Source organism: Phasianus colchicus, chromosome 7 (genome assembly GCF_987193195.1).
Source record: "Phasianus colchicus chromosome 7, bPhaCol1.hap1.1, whole genome shotgun sequence".
NCBI lineage: Eukaryota > Metazoa > Chordata > Aves > Galliformes > Phasianidae > Phasianus > Phasianus colchicus.
The window spans coordinates 4234806-4260827 of NC_143442.1; the positions used below are offsets into that span (position 1 = coordinate 4234806).

Here is a 26022-nt window from a genome sequence, read left to right on the forward strand (position 1 = left end):
AAAGATAGAACTCCATTGAGAAATGCCCCAATCAATTCTCACTTATATTTAACTAGAAGCATAAAATGATGCTTAGCAGAGTAAGTTTAGGTAATAAAAACTTGGAATATAAAGAAGTATAAATTGCTGATCTATAACTTATTCATTTCTGAATAAGCTTTCTAAACATATTTCACAAATATTGACAAAAGTTTAAGCTTATGATGCAAAACTGTCTCTCAGATAGTCATAAAGACTGACTAGATTTTCAGAAATGTATTTTCACCACTTGGCATGCCCAGGGGTTCAGATGGAAACCTACCGAGAATTTAAGGGACTCTGCACAGGTCAGCTCAGTCTGAAATAAGTCAGGTTGAGACATGCTGATTGGATCTGGAAATAAAAGTGGGCTTTACAAGTGAATATATGAAATAGCATCCCTACCTTGGCCATTTCTTCATCCATCCGTAGCCACTGCTTTGGTGTCTGCACATTCTGTAAGCCCTTCTTGCCATTTAGCACAAGAGGAATCTTTACCGGGGCTCCCTGTTCCTTTTGAAACCAACTGGGAACACAGCAGTAACATAGCTTAAAAATCTTGTTTCACTATTTTTTTTCATTTTTTTTCCCAAGAACTTAACATATTACAAAGCCAAATAGTGGCTTGGTTTCTTTTTCTCGCTTTCCTTCTCCTTGCTTCACTGTCTAATCCCCCTTCTTGCTTAATACCCTGCTGATAAAGTGAAAGCAAGCTGGACTTTGCAGTGGTCAGAACAAGGAATCTTGATACTTTACATCTTCCTTCTCTTCATATGGTCTCATTCTCAATGATGGAACAAACCTCAGACGAAAAGAAAAAATGCACAGCATACCTTTTTCTTCACTCAGAGTGCACTGTTCTTTTGGGAAACAAAACCATCCTTTTCTACTTGTCTTCTCCCTAGTCTTGCTTTGGTAAAGTAGTGGGGGGAAAAGAATGCGCCAAAGGACCCTATAGTATTTTTCCCCATTTTTTTCAGGATTTACAATTGACTTAAGTGATCTGGACAGTACTGAATTGTGGCACGCTGAGAAAGATCACATACAAACAGGGATCTACTTATTCACAATTATCTTCATTTTATAGGCATTTCCTACCTGAGTATCAATTTTCTGTGCCTACATACACTCACGCATTGTAGTGTAATCTGAGAAATGTAAATGTGATTTCTTCAAACAACCCAAGAACTCAGTATTACCACAATTAGAAAACAGTAGTACTTAATGCTGAATTTTAAATTACAGAAGTAACTACCAGAAAGCATTTGGGGCATATACAATTAATTATTTCACACATAATTATTCCCGATATTACTTTAACTGTGATAACTTAAAGCATTTCAAAAAGCAGACTGTAATATTCTTTTTTTTTTTTTTTTCCTGTACAGAAGCTCTTTCACTTGATAGTCTCTCACTAAATAATATGTAAAATACTGACACCTAATGTTAACTTTCAGTATTATTCATTTTGTAAACTTTTACAAGAACTCGGGAAAGAATGTGTAAATGTAAAACTCATGTGTTAATTTTGTTTCAGACCCCTCAACTCATGCAAATTTTAAAAATGTACAGATGATGTCTATACATCAAAAGCAAGGAATCTGATGCTTATCTTCATTGCTTTATATTTATCTTCACTATTCATAGATAAAAGAGAAAGTAACTCAGAAAAGTTGACCTTCTGAAATTCATCCCTCAAATAAAACATAAGTGCTTGTAAATAAAGTCAATACCTGTAACCTGAAGTGACACTAAAAGGCAAAATACTAATAGCCACTAACTTAACCATACAAATTCAGGAAGTACTTTACTAACCTTACAAGATTCATTTTCCACAATCCCCAGTACAAGAAGTTTCTTTTACAGACAGGGAATTTAACACAGATGCCTAACTGCTCTGCAAGGCCAAAAACCTGACAATTCACCATTGTTCTCTTCATAAATTCCAATAAAGATTCTACTAATTTGATTCCTAGATGCTATTTGAAGGTGCTTTGCTTCCTCACAGCATATGTCCAGCTGAAATCAAAATAAGGTATGACATAGTATGACTCAGTGTGGATTTCTATTAAGCTTGCTTAACTTTACAAGTGAAGACTTAAGAGAGAATAATCCAGTAGCATAAGTGCTTTGAACTTACTGACAGTGAAATAAACCACTTTTTGCTATTGTGGCCCATCACAGTTTTATACTTCATGCTTTCCCTCATCAACTTTATGGAAAATGGTTCTTTTCTAAGATCGTCTCACTGACAGATGAAAGTAGCTGTGCTGCAGATGTACATATAAAAATAAAACCCCAGGCACTGAAACTCAGATACTTGGTCTGCAATACAGTGGCACAGCCTTGGCTGACTTCAGAAGAGATGACGTCAACGCAATCAGAACCTCTTGAGTGAGCCAGAGCTGCCCAAGTGCTACTCTTTATAACAATATTCATGCAAAAGGAGCTCTTCTTACTTCTCACAGGTACTAACAATACCAGCAAATTCTTTATCTGCTGTTCTTTCAGCTTTCCTTTTCACATAACAGATGATGAAAAAGGTATTATTGAGGCAGATTTTTTAAAACTACCCTTTTTGGGGTACTTTTTTCAGTGTAGGCATCCACTATAAAGGTTTCCCATTTGCAGAAGCCCCAGCATGCACTGAGAGATGCTCAATTATGCAAAAAGTTTGAACAGAAGAAATACTCTTGAGCCAAAGTAGTTTGGCATAGTCCTCATTTCTCCCCCCCCAAATCCTTTCTCACTCTTGAAGTAGAATAAGTAATACTACCAACAGTAATTGTCCAAACGTTTCCAAGCAATAACCAGAGATAAAGGTTTCTAGATTAACAGATTCTTGAAGAAAAAGATGCGTATAGAATAGCTGCAGATTTAGGAACTCAGTTGCCATTCAGGTCAAGGTGTTATTTATTTCTCAAAACAGTTCTGGGTATAGTATTGGTGAAATATAAGTTTTTCTTCACTGCTCTTAGCTGCCGAGTGCAAATCTCTGTAAATATTTGGGCCAAACTGTGAGTAAACAATGAGGTTTCTCTCTGCTTTTGCTGAAACAATCCAGATTTCATTTATTTTAATCCAAAATAAGCCTTGTTAAAACCTCAATATGTTCTCCTGTAGCCCTTCACAGTAGGTTACATGAATGTAAAATCCTACTCAGCTTTCTCAAGCCTATCAACTCCAAAACAACTACCTAGAAAGATAAAGATGCATTGTTTTAGGCAACTGTATTACAGAAAAGAAGGTATCTACAATGCAATTTAATTCTTCAATTAAATCGTTAATTAAACAAATTTTTGGGTCCTTTGAAAAAGTCAGTATGTAGCAGCTAAGAATTATTAAACAACTGATTGTTTAACTTTTACTCTTCTAGTTAACCACATACTTTAAATAGGATTGATAAATTAAAAATGTAAATTGGACTGTATTTTTAAACTGTTAGCAATTGCTCTATTATTTTCTACTTTATATTATGCATCATTTCTATAATAAAGAAGGTGGGCTTTTTTCATTCCTGTTCTAGTTGATAGTGATTCATCCCTGCTTCTCAAAGCCAGTGTAATAATACTACATAAAATGTTTATGAAAAGCCCCATTAAAATATACAAAGCATACTAATTCATGAAGTCAAAGTCAAAGCAAAGTGGAAATATGAGCTTTAATAATATTAAGTCTGTTGTAAATAACTATTCAAGCACAGTCATTTTTTTGCAAATTGCATGGGATATAGCTTCGCTTACTCAAAGCAAGGAATAGCTTAGTGGGATAAATGCATCTTAGTCAGAAGTAGATTAAAAGATATGGCAGAGCCATCAATAAGAAGCAGATAGCGCAGTATTGTTTGCTGTTTGTTTTGAAGAAGTAATTGCAGATCCTAAGATTTCAATAAATCTGTGCACGTCCTGGAAAGAATTGTAGAGAGGAACTGGGGCAACACGAAGAGCATTTGGTTCTCGCATGTCGCACTGCAAAATAGAAAGGGAACGCTTAGTAAATTCAGGTCACTTTGTATTCATTTTATCAGACTGTATTTTTAAGAATTACACCAAGGAAGAAGGGTATCTGTGCAGACATAAGTGAACATTTAGGAACATCCAAGAAACTGGAGGAGCATTACTGTGAGGAGCAGAGCAAGAAGAATGGTGTGTGGCCAAAAGGAAAGGATTCAGGGCTTGGGACAGCAGTGCCAATCGGGCCTCTAATTGGCTACGCAACCCTGTAATTTATGCCAAGGTCTACATTAGCATCTTACAGTAACCCATGGTTGAAGAAGCATAAGGTGACTAAAAAGCTGCCACGAGAAAGAAACATCCCTTCCAGTAAGATAGACTGTCTTGAACTAAAGGCACAAGTAATGTCACAGGGCATACAGTAATTTTCTTCCCCTCTCTGTGAATTTTAACATTTTGCTGAATAGAATAATCTCTTATATTTGAAGCATATAATTGCATCGCAAAGACAAGCCAACAGCATAAGGCCCTCTTAAAAGCTGCAGTTCCTGGAATTCCCTGGCAGCACCAAAACAGCAGCATATTTTGCCTGTGGAGTTGCCCTTTGGGAGCATGAGTCACCAGCAGAAATAAAACTCATATATTATTTATATGGCATTAGGCTATCAGCCTCACCTCCCAGTACTTCTAAGTCATGAAATGTGTAGCCTTAAATTTAGTTTTGCTTCTTTGCGAGCAGCACTGACTGATAACCATGCTGTTACATGGTGCCACTGGTTTATAGTGTCCTACTTGGACCAGCTTTTAAGTCTATAACATCTACACCATTGTGCACCAGTAAAGCCACTCACAGAAGTGTAAGAATTAACCAACAGAGAAAGGACAGCCTGCAGATTACCAAATAATTTATAAAACAACACTGTTTTCTTGATCATTTGCACAACTAAAGATTGAAGTTATGTAAGCACTTTTCATTATTTCAAGACTTTCTTGGCCTTACAGAAGATTATTCAGGAATAAAAGACAAACAACTATTTTCACAGGGCATGTGCTCAAAATGCAGTGAAGAAGTTGAAGTTTGATTTACTCACAGCTACTCCTCTCTTCTCCAGCTCCTCAAACACAGACTTTATTGGAAGAGAAAAAGTTAATGTGAGTTGGCATCCTCTCTCTTCAATCTGAGGTGGTGTGATGATTTTTACATAGGGCTTCTCAGGATTTGCTTTATCCTCACTGTAGTGATGTTTTATCAGGTATTCCAAGTAACCAGTAAGCAGAATAGATTTTCTTCTCAATGCTTTCATTGTAGTTTGACTGAAAACCTGTAACGATTTTAAATCATTAGAATGGTAATGCACTGCAACAGAAAATAGAAAAAGTGAAGATGATTAAGGCCATTTCTGAACTTAATAATGACTTACATAATAATTACTTTTTTCTTTTAACTTTACGACTGAAGTCTGTTGTTGAAGCACTGCACATACTGTCTTTGCACTGAAGTGCTGATATCAGGTAGATATTGTAGGTACACATCTTAAGATTGGGTTCTTGGAAACATAGTGTAACATTACTACTTTGAGGTAATTAAAGATGTCTGTCTGTTATTAAAGATTTCCACACATCTACATGAATTTACATACATACACAAAAACATCCATTTGTAAATCTGAAGATATGCAACAAGGATGCACAAAGAAAAGTCATATAGAACGTGGTATCATGCCTCAAGAAACAAAAGTTAAGGCCCAGGGCAAACACTATGACTGATCTACCAACTCTTATTTTCAAAAATAGAAAATTTGCTTTATTATTATGCCCTGAACAGAAAGCTTTTCAGAAGTTCTGCCTCTGATAGCCCCCATAAAGAAACAGTATTTGTTTGACTGGTTTAATAGTTCTGTGCCCTAATAAGAACTAGTGAGCCTCAACAAACAAAAAGCTGTATCAGAACATCATGAAACAAAAGTAATACTTAAAAATGACAGCCCTGCTTTGTCACACATACAAGCACAAAAAGCATGGTGCAACAGTTTGGAAGGCCATGCAGCTCTTGCTCCTCTCCTGCTGGTGCACATGAAAACACTCAGCTACAGAGAACAATAGAAAACACAACTTCTGCCTTGCACAGATTTTCCCTTTTCTTTCCATACAAGCAGCTGCTGGGGGAAGGTGGCAAAATAGTGGCATCAAAGTAGACAATATTCTATCTAGGCTGCATTGTGGTTCATAGCTGCAATATAGGTGCTTAGACAATCATGTCTCCACAGACTGCAGCTGTAAAATCAGAGGCAAGGTGAGGTCCTGCACAAAAAATCCACCATCTTCATTCTCAGAAAATCATTTTTTCAGACTGAAAGAGTCACACTTTCAAGATCAATATATATAGTATTACCTCATACACACCTCAAAGAGCATATAAAGAGGTAGATGAGAAGTCCCACCAGAAATACAACAAAGTTTGGTTTCCAGCAGCATCTGGAAATTTAGTAGAATGTTCCAAGTATTGCTCCACCCTGCCACTAAAGGCTGCACAAAACTACATTTTCCTTCTGTGATCCCAACTGTTAAAATATGGCTGCCGTAAGACAGGCTTTGCAGGCATGGAAATGAATTGGCAGAGCCACCAGCAGCCACTAGACACATGTCAAAAGAAATCCAGAGGTGATTTCCTCACCACACAGGTGGGCAGAGCATACCCATGGCCATGTAGCACATCACTGGAGGTAAAACAGAGACCTGTCTCATATTTCTTTGCATTGCAGCAGGATGAGGGATGAATGCAAAACTCTGTCTGCTCAGGCTTTGTGCAAGGAATATCTGGTCTCCTGGGTGAAATTTTCAAAAAAAGATCTTTTAAATAGGGCTGCAGAGCACTCTCCTTTTTTCCATAAAAGGGAGCAGCAACTGCCATAACAGTCACTTTAAGCATTATTGAGGAATAACAGGCGCTAACACTTGCAGTTTTCATTGTTTCCATTGGAAACACTGCCTTCTGCTTAATGTGTCCCAGTGAAGGTGGCATGCAATTTCACTAGCCATCTCTTGCCAGACATGAAAACTATTTTGTTTCCCACTGTATTAGAGCAATTAGCACTGGGAAATCCTGGCTGTGCCAAAAGGTAATACAGGCACAGAAAGGGAAGGCAATGGAAACTGCTCAGCCCTCATTGTTTCAGGCTCCCCGCAGTGGGCTAAATGACATCAACCCACACAAACTGGAGCACTGACAATCTGGGTCATAGCAGAATAGCTTTCAGCTTATCTCGAAGGTCACATAAAGTTTAAAATATATTGGATGTTTAAGGACTAACAAAATAAATTGTCGGGGAGAACAAGAAACATTGCTGTGCCCTTTGCAGTCCTTCAGCGTTGCATGTAAGCAGGAAAGCACAATTGGCAATTTTCTGATTTTGTTTGTTTAAAATACTGGTTTTCTTTCAGTCAATAAGAACGAAGGATGTACAGTATACAGACACTGCTCTTTGTATCAGCATCAGCTTTGCTGTTACGCTAATGGAATGCTGGCAGAAATAAATTTCTGTCATTATGCTTGTGGCAAAACCTTGCTAACCAAGGCTGGCTTGAAAAGCAGCTTACACAAAATTTCATATAGGGAAATCAGTGTAAAACCATCCTTTTCATCTCCAAATATCTAAAGTCTCGCATGTCAGGGGTGAACAGTGGATAGTTCCATAAACTATCCACTGTGGATACTATGGAACTGTACTATGCATGGGGCCCTTCTCCTTTTGCCACCAGAAAAGCAATGAAGAGATGAAAGGCAAAAGTCTAGATCCAGAACACATTGCTGAATTGTCCTTTTCGGAAGCATTAATAGACAGTTTCTGTCTTTTCTGTTTGTGATAGAAGGGATTACAGAGGATGACAAAATCATAGAGCCATTGGTTCAGTGAAACACCCAGCCGCCCCTTCTACTTTTTCCGAAAAAGCTAAGCCTGTTTTGTATGGGGAAATATATATAGAAATAATTCTTGATACGGTTCTTTAGGTTTACATGATTCCCTCCATGGTGTCCTTCACATGAATTGCATAGAGACAAATCCTAAATGCCTGCATTGGACAAGCTACCCTTTGTATTGATCCCCTAAAAGCCCAGTGGTCAGACCTGTACAAAAGCTGAACAAGCAAACCATGCGTATCCTAAATCTGACAGCAAAGTTTATGGGAATAGTGAAGAAACAAGTAAGATTTGTAAAGACCTTGGTTTCTCAGGCTTGGATAATTTTTGGTTATTTGTTTTCACCCTACTTGGCTTTTTAGCTTTTCGGGAATTTTAAAAGGGAGACAGCAATAAAATCCATAACATTCATTTCACATTTTATATTTGCAAATTCAGGCTCAAAATAAAGCAGTTACTTACCTCTAAACCAGCTTGGAGAGAACAGACCAGTAAAATTGGAGGATTTGATAACCGAAATCCATTAATTCCTTTACTTAGTTGTAATTCTGGAAAATGAATAATTTATGTTAGTGTTTTTGATTTCTTCCTTTTAATGGATTGGACCTTATCTTGAAGTCCATCCTCATGCAATAACACATTTCACTAACGTGGCCTGTAGGAATCGCTCATTAAAAGGAAATAGTAATCTATTCACAGCTAATACTTTTAACTTTGAGAGAAGCCCAATTTTATCCAGCGGAAGACCTCATTAGTAGCTTCATGGGAGCTAAAGAACTGCAATTAATTTGTTTAAATGGTGTGTGTTAAAACCACCTTTACACTCCAATCTCTTTTACCACTGGCATAAACCAGAGAAATTCCAAGTCAGCAGAGGCATGCTCGTGCGAAGCTGCGGTGCACGGTCAGGGAATCACATCCCTTGACTTTATTAAACTGACGAGACACGTGGGAGCATGCATTTGCAGCTAAGTGTAGCTTCAGGCCACATACAGAAGTTGCATAGACTTTAGGCTGTGAAATTTCACAAAATCTATTTAATAAAGCCATAAAGCTTCGCTGTAAGTTCTGTGTCATCATTTATATTTCATGCTCCAGCACCAGAGGATGCTGCGGAGGAAATGCTCTTCACGCACAGCAGACTGGCTAATTTTATAATGATTATTGCCCAACTTCTGCCTCTGAACTGTCCATGCAAATGGATAAGCAACATTCTTCTTCTAACAGTATTCTAGGGTAATTTGTGTCTCCTGCTGACTTTGTATAGTGCCACTCCTAAATTTGGTCAGAAAAGAAGAACCAGACTGATGCTATTAGTGAGGTGTTCACCAGCCAAAGTAACATCAATAGGAGCCACAGAAAATTAAAAGTATATTAAAAACAAAACACATTATCAAGAAAAAAAAAAAGCTCCTTTCTCATTCTGATCTCCCAGCATAGTCTCTCTGCCATGATTTTAAATGGAGCCAAAGAGTCTAGCTGTCAGATTTAGAAAAAAAAAAACCTCATTTCATTGTGCTCTAGGACAATAAATATTGAGCCTATTTCACAGCAGGTTTTTTTCTGTCTTATATTCCCTCAATTGTTATGCAAAAGATTCAGAGATGTTAAAAAAAATTAAAGCAATTGCAAAACTTATGTCAGGCTGCTTTACTGTTTCCCATTAATTCCAGTGGAATTAATCCTAAATATATTATCCCTGTGAATAGTAACAGATCCTCACTCAAAACCTTATGAGTTTAATGCATTAAGGTGATTCAAGTCTTTCATCCATAATCTATGACTGCATCTTATCAGCAAAGTGTCTGGAAATGGAAAGTCAGACACACATATCCAAATTTATTCAATTTACTTTATTGACTCTACAGTACTATATATTTGGGATAAGTCTAGCTGAATACCTTTAATGTAAGCAAGAAAACACAGAGGTCCATCCTTTCTACTCAAACTTATGTAAAAACTATGTTGTTTGTGATAAACATACAGGTAAAATTGAAGGTGTAAGAGTACATACTGTTTTCCATGAGGAATCGTGTTTTGAACTCATGACCCCACCAGCCGATTAACCTAAAATTTTATAAAGTAGATGAGTAGCAATCTTACTATAATATCTTTTAACTTACGTTTCAGGATTAAGAAATGTATGCATTTTTAATGGATTGCAATTCTAACAATGACATAAAAAAGCAATAAATTCTATAAATAGATAGTACTAAATACTTAATTTTACTGTTTAGAAGTTTCCCTTTGACAACTAATGATAAGATGTACCACATCTTTCAAATTAACTATTGATTTCTAAGAATAACCATTTTGTCGGAATTCATTTTGCAAAATGAGAAATAGAACAGAAATATTTCCTCCGTTTTGTTCCAAAGCATTTAACATAACCCCCCTAAACTTACGAAAAGCTAAAAGCTGGTATAAGATCTGACTGAAGGGCTGCATACTGCCAACTGGGCCTTACTAGAAAGACTGTGTTGGCATTGCCTTCTCCATACTGAGGTAGCCACACGAGTCCTGTAGGTTTTCTACTGAACCATTCTTGTTACTGAGAAAAGATGGTTTAAAAAGAAAAACAAATCAATTTAATTAAAAAAAAAAAATCAGTTATTTAGATAATCTCCAGGAGAAAATAAAATGAAAAGTTATTAGTTTGAAAAAAAATTAGCCAAGCTTTTAAATTAAGTTAATATTAGATTATTAATATTTCTATATTTGTTGAGAAATACATTCAAGGACATTGCTAAAAACAACTTGCTGAAGCAGATGGAGGGACTGGACCACCTGGTGTCCAGGACACTGCAACCTATACTGCAGACAAAATCAACACTTCAAAACAAAGGATTATCTGCCCACCCCACGTCCCCCAGGTTGTGTACTTCTTGACTGGAAACATCAGTGACTAATCATGTCAATATTAACTGAAATTTCCCAAACATCAGTACTATTACAATATTAGAAATTCCTTCCTGACCTCCTAAGCTCTCCAGAGTGAGACAAAGAGACACCATTTCTTTCAAAGTTTTGGCTTTGCTCAGTTTCTTCTATGTCAGGTGGCAGGGCTGTTAGAAATAAAACCTGTTCTAAAATTCTAATAGGAAAAAATCCATAGGAGAAACCACATGGGAGGTCAGCATTTCCAGAAGTAAACAAAGAAAAAGAAGAGCATTGACCGTCTCTCTCTGAGGCAGGAACACTTCTTTGCAGCATGCTAAGAAGTGTTTAGCTCTACAGAATGAAGACTGCATTTGAGTAGAAGACTTGTGATCTGAATACTGCATAGTGTAAAATAAAGTACTTCGTATTTCTGTACGACAACATAGGTTTTATGTTTACTTCTATGAAAGGCTCTGAGCTGCATCCAAACATGATGTATACAGAAAAAGCACGGATTATTTTTTTTTTATTGTCGTGTGATGTTTTTACTATTCTAAGGCCCATGAAAATCAATAGTGCAATATACATTCATTTCAAATGAGATACTATATTGCCAAAATGAATATACCCAATATAAAATATACTGCTGCTTCTGCCCAAGTGCCTTAGTTAGTGATGCTTTGAATCATAAAAGATATTTCAACTATTTAATATGCACTGTATATCTATAGGACATTTCACTATAGACCCCAAATACTGGATGTTACTACATCGTACCAGTAATGTCAGTAACACACACTACTTGAATTTCCAAAGTTTTAAATAGCAAAAGAAAATGTGAAATACATTTGGACTGTTACTCTCTAGCAAGGAAAAATAAAATACAGTGTTCCATGTGGACCACATCGTACAGTTACAGAAAAACATCCACCAGACGTCTGCCCCAATAAAACACAATGGAAAGCACTCTGGTTGTATTTGGAAAGCTCAGAACTTGCTAACTCTGAAGCTGGCTTAAAATCAGACCTCTGCTGCAGCACCACATTCACATCTTGGAAACTGAAATTTCAGAACTTTTCCAAAATGACAGAATAAATGATTTTTTGAAGATAGTTTTAGCTTTCTTGCCCTCTTCTACTATAACGTTGACAATTTTTATTTTCTAAAAAAGAAAAGAAAAAAAGAAAAAAAAAAGAAAAAAAATTGTTTTTTCTAGATCTTTAAAGGTGTCACTACAGGATATGCACTTTGAAGCAGCTCTGGTCTTACATTATCATTGATCTAATAGTCCATATGGATGTCATATTATTTGACATTTAAGCTGACAGGCTTCAAAGTGTGGACTCTAGCAAAATCTTCATAAATTAGCAATTTGCTGCTTACCACTTCCTGTGAGAAACAAAAAAAAATTGAAATGAGGGTTGCCGCTGCTATGCCAAATTTCAACCTGTTATGATGGGAAATAGCTAAGGTGTTAAACCCCAAACATAAGGCTTTGTAAATGCTCTCTAAAAACAATAGGCAATAAAACAGCATGTTAAGATGCTTCAGTAAAATCTCTTGTTAAAGAGGCATTACTCTGAATGTAAAATGAGTATTTTGAAACGCAGTCACCATTTTGATTATTCTAATTTCAAAAACAGACATCAAAATCTAAACTCATTTTGAATTCCCAATCATGATCTTTACAAAATATGTAATATAGAAGGCTCTTGAACCTGTCTAACATACTCTTGTATTTAAAAACACCTTAGAATTTGATGTAATTGGACTTGAGAGTTAAAACTGTCCAGTTTTGGGTTCTGCAGTTGAAGAAAGACAGGGAACTTCTAGAGAAAGTCCAGCAGAGGGCCTTCAAAGATGATGGAGCATCTCCTGTGATAGACCTGTGCAGCCTGGAGAAGATGACTGAGAGGGGTTCTTATTGGTGCTTATAAATATTTAAATGGTGGGAGCCAAGAGCGTGGGGTTAGGCTTTTCCTGGTTTTGCCTAGGGATAGGACAAGGGGCAATGGGCAGAAACCAGAACACAGGAAATTCCATACTAGGGTGAGGAAGAACCTTGTTGCTGTCAGAGTGATGGAGCACTGGAACAGGCTGCCCTGAGAAGTTGTGGAATCTCCTTCTCTGGAGATATTCAAATCCATCTAGACATCCAGAAATCTATCCCAGGTATCCAGATGCTCCTGGAACACTCCTGCAGCTAACTTCTTTTTCATCAGCATTAAAAATAAACATGAAACCCACTGCTGGCATATTAAAAAGGAGAGTAAGTTAGGGCAGGAATAGCTGTGTGTTTTCTATGGGGTGCGTACATTTATATAAAACCCAGTTTCATAAGAAATAATATTTAAAATAACTACGTTCTGTTTTATCCTGCAAACAAAAACCATATCTTTGTTCTTCAAAAGCACAGGGACTTTCCTGGTAAATTCTGCCATTCTCCAATCTGTGCAAAGAAGTCATTTTTAAACAAGCAACATGCAATTCAAAGCAAACAGTTAGTGCAACTTTATGCAAGAAGTCAGCATATCATGAATATTGCTGAAAGATTTTTCACGTTATTCATTTTACCCCAGAATGTTCTCTTATTTTTCAAATCAATGAACAAAGACTTGCTGGGTTTGGAAATGATTCCAGAAAGGAACAGTACCCTCTCATTTAACTCTTCTCCCTTTAAGAGTATTTACACCAGGGAACAATCTCCTCAATAAGCATTTTTATTTAGCTCATTTCCCTCCTTCATATCTGTATGCAATAGACTGAAGAACTAGTTGTTCATAACTTGAGCCACCTCGTTTGTAGTTACATTAATGATGCAAGAGCGTAGGCTATAATGATCACGATGCATGTGCAGCACAGACATCAAAGATCATCCAGTTAAAAAACACAGAAAATATACAAAAAATAAATTCCTCTGACCTTTGTGTCGAAGTTACAGATGATCATTCTACCCATTTATAATTTACAGCCTGAAGCAGCACAGCTCTCATTTCCCTTCTCAGCGAGAAGAAAAATAAACTCTTGAATAGTGATACAGAAAACAGGGAAAAACTATTAATGCATTTTGACTTGCACAGTCCGGGGCAATGCACTGGAAGCATCCTTTCATTATATCGTGTGAGAGATCATTTTAAGTCCATGAGAAAGCATGTTAAAGAGCTGCAAAGGGTATGCAGTGTGAAATTAGTAGTACGTTACATCACATTTGCGGGCTTCACCATGCATGGATTTCTTCACTCCATAATCAGGTCATAATGCTAAATAGAAATTTTACATGCACTGCTTCCACAGTGTCTATGTTAGGAGCATATACCAGCAAACCATGCTCTGTTTGTGGAACTGTGGATTAAGCTAAATCATAAACGGGCAGTTCTGGGACAGACTGTGCTTGCAAAGGTGCTGATGTAGTTACTGGGCTGCTACTGAGCTCTTCATTAACTTGTCATTTTATAAAGTCTTCTGAGTGTTGACAAAGATTTGTGCCAGCGTTTCTATCTATCAGCACAAATCAGCATTAAGAGTTCATACAATGCCTTCTCCTGCTCCCATCTTTAAATGAGAAGTTCACAAAGAACAAAGAACTGAACTGACAATATGTCTGCAAAGACAACTTCCCAATGGAAAGAGAGTCCAGAGGCCAACGAAATCCACCAAGCTGAGCTTCCTACAGTCCCACACACCCAGAACCACTGACAGACTGAAGAACATCCCTACCACATCCACCCCATGTGCTCATGGTTTGTAAGACCATAGAAGCACACTATGATGTGATACACAAATAAAGAATGGAGGTCCGTTGCGTCTCCTATGTTTTCCCATTAACATGAAATGCGTTAAGTAAATAACTCACAAAGTCTCAGGAATTAGACTAAAAAAGAAAACAAAAAGCATGGAATCTGGGACCAGTCTGAAGCTGGGAACAAATTGCACGTGGCCTCAGTTACAACAACTTGACCATGTTTGATCAGCATCTCCTCCTATGCAAGAGAAGCTCATGGTGTGCCACACTACTAAAGCCAGTCCTGTCCAGCACTCATGTTTCAAAAAGTACTTTAAAAATATAATGGAAAAGAAGTGACAGCCAAATCCCAAAAGACCTAAAGTATTTTTCAGCATGCCATTTATCTATATACAAATCTCCAACTTGACTGCTTAGCTCCAGATTGTGAGGCATATTCCACTACAGAGCGCAGTAAGGACGGAAGCAGTAGCCAGAAGTCAGCAGCTCCTGAGCACGAGCATCTCCTGCAACATACAGACTAATATAAATCCTAGAACTTGAGCTTGTATAAACAAACTTGTACCACCTCACAAAGCCATAATACATACTACTATGCAACCACTATTGGAAAACTGGGAGCAAGTGAGAAAAGAAAAGGAGTACGACAGCATGCATGCTCCCACCCTCCCAAATCACACACTAACAATGTACAACACTGTCTCTGCTGCCAGGGGACCACCTACCACAGGGGTGACATTGTGGCACATGGAACTGGATGATGTGAACATAGATTTCACCAGCCTGGAAGTAAGCTTGCTTCCCAGCACCTCTGAGCACAGACATGATCCCCAGGCTCAATAGCCGAGGCACAGTCTTTGCATTCTACTCTGCATTAATTTTAATGCAGTTTTTAACAACAATTATTTTTAAATTTCAATATCATATTGTATTAATTGTATTGCAAGTGCGGGAGTATGATTGCATTCGTTTGGATTCAATGCCAAAATTTAGAATAAATAGCGTTGGGAGTCAGCTCTCCTAAAGAAAGCAAATAGAAAAGATGCTCATTACTTTACATAGCATATTTTTGGCTCACTGACTGAGTTTGAGGAGTTTCAATTTTCTTTACTATCACAGACTTCCCTGATCGCAAATGAGTAATTTCATCGTTCTATGCCTCAAGCCTTCAGATCCAGAAATACTGCTCAGTATTGCCCTAACTCTCTGGTGAGTGGTGAGAATATACTCGTTAACATGGTTTCACATACTTAGTAATGAGGTTCGTGTAAGGATGGAGAAACAGATTTCCTTAGAGTATTTTATACTGAATTTTTTTCAAATACAGATGGGAAGAGGGAAGCTGTAGGCAATGGCTGATGCCACTCTTTCTCCTCCTCTAGGTCTTTTCCCAAATTATTCTCTCAGACTCAAAAGTTGTTGCCAATCTCAGGTTTCTGTTGAGTTCAGAATTCATTATATTTTTTGATCCATGTCATTTAACAGGCTTTTATGGCAAGAAAAAAAATATATATTTTTTTTCCTTTGCTTATTTCTACACGTTTTACAGCTGTTCTGAAATAAAACAAATTCGCATAGTAAGACAACATTATTCAACAGTCACGCTTAAAAAGAGAGCTTGCTAAACAAACTCCAATTAACAAAGCCTGTCCCAATCTTCCTGCACACCAAAGCAAGGTCATGCTTCAACCCAAGTCTTCCTTGCTGACAGTTTGCTGGAAGGGAGTAAAATACTTAAATTTCACATGGGCTTGAGGTGTTTGTTTAATCAAATCGAAGAATAATTGTGAAGTAACACCCAGTTTCATCACGGAGATGCAGAATTCAAAGATTTTAGCCCTCATGTACATGCTGTGAAGCTGTTGGTTATGGAGTGTTCTTCATAAGGAACATGCTGAGGTGAGGATTTGCATGAGGAGTTAAGCAACCAGCCCCTGTTGGGCTCTGGTAATGTTTGCAAACTTAACTCTCACAGTCTCCTTCAGAAAACCTTGCCAGGATTGCCAAAGCTATATTAAGGAACCTTCCTGCCCAAACCCACTTTATATCTACTTAGACATCCTTTTTCCCAAATGTTAAGAACAGACTTTTTTTCATTATTCTTTTCCATTCAGTGGTTATAGTTAATTTTAAGCAGGATCTGTTGTTAAAGAATTTGTAAAGCTCAGGTAATTACTAGCCTCAGACTTATGTATTTTCAGACTACCAGACACTGTGATGCTTTTCAATTTATTACCTAATTATTAAGCACATGCAACTTTTGAGCAATGCCATACGTTATAAACAGAACAGGTTCTCAGAGCTTAGTGGAAAAACAATCAAATCCTTGTGAAAAGTTGTTACTGTGGAAGTAGTAACTTTTCATGTTTAATATCAGTGAGGCTTCACTTTGGCAAAAGACCAAAGTAACATGACTGCATTAGGGGCTAATAGTGTGATATTTCTATTATTAAGCATCTTGCATTTTTAGTATCAGCAAAAAAAGAATACTTTGAGGACTATTTTTGGTTTTAAAAAATTTTCTGCCTAGCATCAAATTTCTTTTGACCATATTTATGAAAAGCCAGTTTCATAATGGACATCATGACATTTATTGAGAATATAGCTGCAATAGCCAAAATGACAAAATCCTCCAAGCTCTTCCTCCATCCTTTATTTTTTTTTTTTATCCCCAGAAGTAACCGAGCAGCTCTCAGCTCCTGTGTTCTCAAGGGTGGGGAATTCAATGCAGCTGTTGCCACAATTAGAGAGACTCTTGGGTGAAAAACCGAGGCTGTTCGGTCAATCAAGCACAAGGTGATTTACGGCCGGTAGGTATTTGAAGACAGAGGTTGCACATGCTCCTCTTGCATCGATTTTTTTCCTTGTTAGTCTTTTAGGCTCGACACAAGTGGGAATACACCAATTTCAACATGTCCCTCCACATTACCCCTCTAGGTTAGAAGGAAAGGAGATTGAGCTCACTTCTGCAACAAGAGACAAAGTGCAGAGGAAGAGAAATGGCTGCCACGTCCCGAGTGCGATCAGGGCCAGGAGGACTGACAGCTCTGCACCCAACCTTGTGATGAGGGGTGATAACTTCATTTGCCATCATCAGGCAAAAGGAAAGCACAATCAAGCAGCAGTCAAAATTGTGGGCTAAACTAAATCCTGGGAAAAGTTCTTATAAAAGCAACAAAAAACAACCCCTCTAAGGCTAATGAATTAAAAACTTAAATCAGTTTATGAATAACTGTTAGCACAAAGTGCTCATATATCACTCGCACTAGAGAAATATCAGATCTGCGAAAAGGGGAAATACAGCCAACAGTATGCTAACACACTTAGCAGAGGTAAAAATCAAATATTCTTCCTAGCATCAGAAATTAAAAATCAAGCAGGGAGCCAACTAGTGTATAGATATATTAATAAAGTTCTCAGCTATTTTTATAAAGTATTGAATAGTTCCCAATTATATTATGGTAGTAGAAACAGCATATTGCATTCTTTCAGATTTCAGTAAATTTTTCCAGGCTGTTTCAAATAGATTAAATTTAACAAGAAGCAGAAGCAACATTCCCTCCAAGAAATACTTCTAACTGTTAATTCTGACTTAAAGGAGACTTGGATGGTTTTGATTATTATGATGCATTTACTATACGGTCTCCTCAAACCCTTGAATGAATCTTTGAGGGGATAATATCTAGATAGATTTCTAAATAATAAATGTACCTGACTGAACTACTATATGAAAATTTAAAGATCCGGGAAGATGTGCTTCCTTGAGTCTTTGTTGTTTTTGAATATAGCAATCACAATATTAATGCAAAACCTTTATCATACTGGAATCCTTATTAGCTAAAATGCAAGAGTTATCACCTCTGCTCTTCGCCTGAAACAAAAAGCAATCTACATTAGATGAGGAGTTGTGTTCTAAATGTATGTCAGAGATTGGAACTAATTGAATTCAAAGTTTCAAGAATCAGAATAGTTGCAATAGAATCTTATAGTTGTATTACCAAACATTTACTGTCACTAAATGGCACTGAAAGATTCAAACTGATGTTACTGAGCTGAAGTCTAAGAGGAGAAATTAAGGGAGCTCCCAGACTGGAATCAAACTTGGAGAAAGAAGGAGACGAGAGAGGAATATATAGCATCCCTCACAGTATCTCACTTCTCTTCAGGCACCAGAGTGAGCACAGGTGTCTGCATGGAGTCACAGCCAATCGTGAACCTTACAGAATCATCATAAAGTCATTATTTGTGTTGGAAGGGACCTCAAGGATCATGAAGCTCCAATTTGCCCCCTCTCCCCCCACCCAACAGGCAGGGCCACCAACCTCCCCATTTCATACCAGACCAGGCTGCCCAGGGCCCCATCCAACTTGGCCTTGAACACCTCTAGGGATGGACAGCACATCCACAGCCTCTCTGGCCAGCCTGTTCCACCATCTCACCATGCTTATAGTAAAGAATTTCCCTCAATATCCAAAATAAATCTTCCCTCCTTCAACCTAAAACCATTTCCCCTTGTTCTGCTATTATCTACTCTTTCAAAGAGTTAACTCCTTTCGTGTTTATAGGATTCCTTTAGATATAGAAAGGCTGCAATGAGATCACCCAGCAGCCTTCTCCAGCTGAACAAACCCAGCTCTCTTAGCCCGTCTTTGCAGGGCAAGTGCTGCAGCCCTCTGACCATCTTTGTGGTCCCCCCTTTGGTCCCTCTCCAACAGCTTTTTCCTCCCTGAGCAAGGGTGCATACAGAAAAGATTAAGAGAAGCATAAGAGAGGAGATAATATCTCAGTGACCTAAGGAATGCAAAGGTAGCTTGCCTTCCATTTTGTTGTATGATACCAACCTGAGTGCTGTCTCTCAGGAAGCTCATTCAGCAGGAAGGAAGCCAGCTCATTACGTTCCCTTACTGGTAGAATTAAGGCACAGCAGAAAAGAGCGTTCGGAACGAACTGTCTCGAGGATGAGATCGGAAGCGCAAAGAGCAAGCAGCCAACAACACATGTCTTTTGAAGTGGGAAAAAGAGATCACAGCAGCCATAGACTCTGAGGAGAGCCCCAGGATTTCTTCCTAGCTAGTTAATGGGGATGCAAGAGTTGCCCTTAGGCTACATTCACCTTTCCACCATCTAAGCCTGGTGGATTCCTTTCATGTGTTCAAGCAGTTGAGACTTACACCAGCTGATGAGAAAAACTTCAGGCTTCAGGGGGGAAATTGCCCCTGTGAGAAACGTAGCTGCCTTCCCTCTCACTTCCAAAGGTAGAGGTGGGAAGGGGCTGTGGCAGAGCAGAACAAGTGGTTTGTGTCCTGCCAGCATGGTCCAGAAGGAAAGATTGAAAGTAAATTGGAATTGGCTCTGATCTATCATGTACGCTGGTATTGGGGAATGAATGCCATAAAGAACTAAAAGAATTTGACCAGTATCAGGAAAAAAAAAAACATTGCGAGAAGAATGCTTGAAAAGACATCTCTTCATATTGCTGGAGTTTTGGACAAATGAAAAAGCAAGTGATCAGGGCAAGGTTTAAATACACATAAAATCCCCAAATCTGCCTGTAAGATATCTGTAGATGTCTGCAGCCAAAACAACCAACGCTATAAATAATGCTTGTGAGAATACATGACTCAGAGAGGCTAAGTGCTTTTGTTTGCCTGTTTATCTCTGCTTATTTCAGCGTTTTGATGCCTATAGTCAAAAACAGATATCAGTTCAGCACCATGCTTTTCAGAGCTCCTGTACTTGAGAAATATAAATGGAAACACATCTCTGATTTTCCACATGCTCTATTGCAAAGATTAAGAATTCAAAACTTACAGTAAAGGTCCATACATCGCGGGAGGACACAAAGGGAATGATAACAGTGCATTACTTTCATACACACTCCAGCTGCATTACTGGGATGAATACTTGATATCCAGCAACTTTACTTGTACATAATCCCTTGAATTTACAAGGAGACACATAGGCCCTCTCTTGCAGACCTTAAAACCTAAACAAGGCAGTGATGACAACACATAAGGAAACACCTTCAAGGAGGAGAAAATGGGAGGATTATATTTAATGAGAAAAGAAGCAAGACTGCTTGAAGATGAAGCTTAATTACAAGGGAGGATTTGAAGGAAGATACAAAATACTTGACAAAGAACAAGCTAAAAATCATGGCAGTGACATAAAAGGATGCACAGAGCTGAAAAGATGAAAGTGGGAATGCACATTAACCTCTCTTTTTCATCCCAACGACTTATTCCAAAGTTAAAAAGTACTACTGGATATTTGCCATTCAGCTGGTGAAGATGAGAACACACCCCTGCAGGCCCATCATGGGTCTAGATTGGCCTAATAAATCACTTGTCCCAAGACAATGCAATTAAGCCTAATTAGCCGATGCCTTTATTCCTAAACAGTCTTTTCCCAAGGGAAGTATTAACTTTTGGTTTCTAAATTAGCTCAAGGATCTAAATTGCTCTCATCTCCTTGGCAAAGAAACAGTTCCTTTCTACCTCAATACAGAACACTCCATGCACTCCAGGGACACGTGTTGCGCTCCACAAAGACATTGCCTATACATCACTCCACAATTTGAGTGCACTGGGACCACGACAGGCCCTTCTGCACGCAGCAGCACACACTATCATCTGTGACCCCTGACTTTCCAACATACTGTGTTCAGTGCAGTGTCCTGGAAGCCTCAGTATTGCTTCTTCAGACCAACTTGGCCAGGCCAGGGTGCTCTACCCAGTTATCAGCAGTGTCAAGATATTCAGATCTGATAGACTACAAGGGCAACAATTGGAACATCACTCCCATGCTCTCAGAAACATTTTAACCAACTTTACTTCTTTCTGGTACTGTAGTTATAAAGCAACCTTCCAAACATTTCTGTTATTCTCCCTCACTCCTGACAATAATCACCTCACTCCAAAGCCATATTGCTCTCAACGTCAAAGAAGCTTCAGCTACTTCATTCGGGGATTAAGCAGCTCCAATTCTAAAAGGGATAATATGGTATCTCTCTAGAAATCGAGTGAATAACTGAAGGAAAACAACTAGATCTACCAACCCTGGAAGGAACTGAGCAACTACTTCCAAAGTAGAGCAAATGAGAAGAGAGAATTTGGCATGGGAGCAGGGTGGGGACCAAGGAGAAGAGGGAAGGGGAGACATCAGGCACTGACACAGCTTACATTTATCACATATCACTGAAATAGTTCACCTACCAAAAAGACATGCAGGTCTACATAAAAAGGTAGAGAGAAACCTTTCGCGCTCCGGTATTTTCAATTTTCAAGAAATCCAAAAGAACAGAGATCTAAGAGAAATGGTTGATTTTTCACCTCAATGTACGAAGAACTTGTCTGAGGGTATCTCGTCCTTTTCAAAGGTACTATGAAATGGTTGCTTTTATTTCTTTTTTTTTTTTTTCTTTTTACCCTATAGCAAAAGCAGACGTGATTTGGACATCAGCTGCTTCCTGCACACACAACACTTCTTCACATCACTTAAACTTTTCATTTTTAACCTCTACCTGCTGCTAGTCTGTGCTGAAGTCTTGATAAATCCTTTTGCTTTAAACGCTAGGCTGTGTACAGTTTTCATTTAATCCTCTGCCAAGTCTTATCTATTATTCTCCTGACTACTTTACATACATTTATTTCCCTTTCATCTTTTTAAATTGTGCCTTACTTTTCCTTACAAGGATTCAGTGAGGACTTTTGTTCTGTTCCTATCTCAAGACTCCAAGAGTTTGTCCCCTCCCCATTCCTTATGTCAGCTCACAGCAGGATTAAGCTCACCATGCATTCACAGCTGCTATGAATACCTGGCTGCTGCTGTGCCATCTATCCTAGGTGCTTGCAAACTTCCACATTTCTGTCAAGAATCGTAGAATCATTAAGGTTGGAAAAGACCGCTAAGATCATCAAGTCCAACCACCAACCCATCCCCACCATGCCCACTAACAACGTCCCTAAAGCAGATAACCTGCATGGCAAATTATCATTATCCTTCTTTTCATAAATGGAGAAATTGAGAACCGGAAAAAAAAAAAAAAAAAAAAAAGGTTTTTCTGAGCTCAATATGCAAGTCAAGCTGATTTTCAGTATTACTCTGTCACCTGTGTCTGTGCGCTGCCTGTGTCTTTGAAATCTTCCATTTGCAACACAACAGAATTCAAATGGAAATTTGGTGGCCTGGGATCAGTATGCAGCCAGTGATCAATGCATCAGCAGTGTTCCATATTCTGCCCAGGTCTACTGCCACAGAGAAATGGCTCAAGCACAATTAACAAAGAGTATATTGCTCTGTGATATATGTGATATAGATAGAACAGGTATTAAAAAGAGCCATTCAAGTAATAAAATAGACTTCAAAGGAGCTGAGATCATGAGAGAATAGGGATATATGGGGCCCATATATGTCAGACTGATTAAATTTTACTACTGTGGGAAGAAAGATAGTGAACTAATGAAGGACTGCCCAAAATACTCAGGTACAGATATTAATTAGGATGGTTACAAAATGTAACTTTCAAAGCCATGGCCTTGCTACGAGTTAGAGGACCATACCTAGTTAAACTCAAGTGCAGGATAGTGTTTGCAGTGACACAGAAGAAGGGGACAGATAAGCTTGTACTGCCCATACCTTCCACCTTCTGATCACCATGCCCAGGGATCAAACCCAGCTCTTGAACTGGTGAATTACTAACTTCAAAGAAGCTAGTGGGAAGCTTGCACATAAACAGAAGGGAGATCGGTGATTATTTCTGTCTGTTGGGATATGTCATGGTATTACTGCACAATGCAGGTTTGGAGGTGTTAGATTTGCAGTTAGGCTGCCACAACGCCTCAGTTTGCAGACTCAAAGCAGAGATCAGTCCTGAGATGCCCTATCTGCATCTGTGGGAATATCTTCCCTATCCGTGGGAAGGCTACTAAAAAAATTAATAAATCTCTCTATACATACACATATGCATAAAAGAAGAATACAAAAAGCAGCAGAGTTTTCACTGTTTTCTAGTCCAGGGAGCAGACTCTGGATGAAATTACATCTGTGAGGAATATAGCAGCCTTACCTACAACACCAATGCCCATTTGCTTGCAGTGTTCATATTAGCAAGACTCTGGGCACAAGGAAAAAAGCCCACATACAGAAATAAAGGAAATTTAAAACAACAACAACAAAATACCTCTAAGCGCCTTTGATGAAAGGCAGTAGCTGGGCTTATGAGTGTCTTAGTAAAGAAATATGGATTAAGTTGTTAAATTTCCACTAAGTACCTAAGTCCTTTTTGCCCCGAAGTAATAGAAAAAGGCACTTGGCAAACATTCTGGGTTTGTCTCTCTGAATTATGGTCAGAACATGCATATATTTTTTTTAATATTAAAATACGATATATAATTCCAATAGATAAATAACTACCTAGTCAATAACTTCTAGAAAATATAAAGGCTGAAACAAATTAAATCCACAGAAGTGGGTAAAGTGACATCCATAATGCTGATCATGAGCAAAAAAACAATATTTCAGGTGCTTTAAATGACAAAGGGCTATCAGCTGGAATGGAATTTAATTAGCCCTTACATGTGGATGTGGTGGAAGTGAAGAAAATGTTTAGTGCTTCGGTTTTGAATGAAGTTGTATGGCCACTGGGTGTCATCCTTGATTCAGACGACAGTCAAAGACTTTTTTTAGATTCAACATAAAAACTGCAACTTCCAGAGCAGTTAAATTCCACTCTATTTGATTGTACAACATACAGCAAATTGTTCTGCATTTAAATCAGCTATAAAATTGAATACTTTGACAAAGACAAATTCTCCTTTGTCTCACTGTCTTATTTGGAAACCTGAAAAGGCTGGTTGGTAGAGAAAAGAAAAAAAAATCGGTATGTATTAGCTACAAACAGTTTGGAGAGTGATTATCAAATCTTAGGAAATATGAAATAACTGTGATTAAATAATGCAGAAGGTCTACACAGGAAGCTTGGAATAATATTCTTAATTGAGTCTCAGGTTGAAAAAACTTTCATACAAGCATTTGTATTTAAGGCATTCAGTATCCAGATCCAATACACAAGCTAATGATTACATATGAAGAAGCAGGTTCAGGAAAAACTAGTTTAAGCCCTTCCCTACACTCCCAAGCCAGTGCCCTCCCTACAGTTCCAACGTTTCATCAAGGAAGAAGAAAGACTCAAAGTTCTTGAGACTTTCTTCATTCTTTCTAATGCTATTCTGTGATTTCCAGCTGGTCCACTTTTTCCACCACTGCCCAACATCTTCCCTGCACCCCACAGCCAAAGCTGGAGGCCAGGAGACCAAGCCTGCACCTGCTGACTAATGGTGGACTAACAGATACCTTTCCAGCAGTGCTATCCCAATATCTGGAATATTTTGCCAGCATTCACACACGAAGATCAAATCAGCTCACAGCAGGTCATATGTCATCCTAATGAGTTTTCTGTTATGGGTGACTGAGAAGAACTTATCAGCGTTATTTTGTTATCTCCTGAGAGTCTAGACAGTCTGAAACCAACACATAGCACAGCAAAGCTGTTTATTATAATATTATTTCTCTGAAACCTGATTTAGTTTGCCTTCCTCAAGCTAAAATAAAAGCAAGTGCCAGCAAATTCTCCAAGCATTAAAGCCAGAATGTGTTTACATTTGTCAGTGCATTAAAAGTATTAATCCTACTGTTCTTAATATACATAAAGGGCAGACATAACGTTTTAAATTACAGGTATTTTTTTTTAATGCAGCTAACTTCAGTTCTGATAGCACAGCTTTTCCTGGATTATAAAGTCTCTGAGAGCACAGATCTGCATGTAATGCTTCCCAGCTTTACCAGTGGATATAATTTTAATGAAAACATGCCAGTATTAAAGAGCTATTAGACACAGAGTTGAAATTGCCTTTGATTTTGTCCACCAATAAAGGACTTCAATGATTAAAAAAATCCATTTTTAAAAGGAAGATATTAAGTATTCTCTTTACATTAAGCAATCTCACAGGCATGATTTGGGTTTCTTATTTTTAATATTATAAGCTTTCTCTTTTATGATTACACTCAGTTGAGAACCAGTAGCAGGCTTCAAGGAAAAATTATTGAAGATGTGAGCTCATACACTAACAATTTCAAAATATACCCAAATTAGCATAAAAAACCCTTCTGAGCTAAGAAAGTCAGATAACCAGATTACCTAAACTTGCACTACCCTCTTCATTAAGGCAGTAAGTCAGCAACAAATATTAGTCTAATAAGTCTTCTTTGAAGCAGGGAAATTTTTTCTGCATCCATCCCTACAAACATATTACAAGTCTATGATCAGGAATCCTGTATACCTTTGCAGCTCCCTTTATTAAAGTACAGAAATACACTTACGCTGGTTGAATACTCTGGGAATGCTTCTCGTGAATGTAGGCAGCAGCGAGGCCTCCCGCTCCAGAATTTAAATACTGGAAAGAATAAATCAAAATGTAAGCATCTTTTGTGCTCGTTATCTGTAATGTATA

At 38.0% G+C, this 26022-nt stretch overlaps 1 protein-coding gene across 3 annotated transcripts in view; it reads right to left on the reverse strand.

Moving 5' to 3' along the window:
- Positions 1-3671: 3671 nt before the first annotated feature.
- KYNU (kynureninase) overlaps positions 3672-26022 on the reverse strand; it is a 55156-nt gene continuing 32805 nt past the window's right edge. For all 3 annotated transcript variants that reach the window (XM_090143527.1, XM_090143528.1, XM_031590757.2), the window contains 5 exons: positions 25892-25965; positions 9905-9957; positions 8353-8438; positions 5063-5293; positions 3672-3986 (listed from right to left, as the gene is read on the reverse strand). In XM_090143527.1, coding sequence (XP_089999653.1) covers positions 3834-3986; positions 5063-5293; positions 8353-8438; positions 9905-9957; positions 25892-25965 — 597 coding nt within the window. In that variant the 3' untranslated portion in view covers positions 3672-3833. The remainder of the gene's footprint in view (positions 3987-5062; positions 5294-8352; positions 8439-9904; positions 9958-25891; positions 25966-26022) is intronic.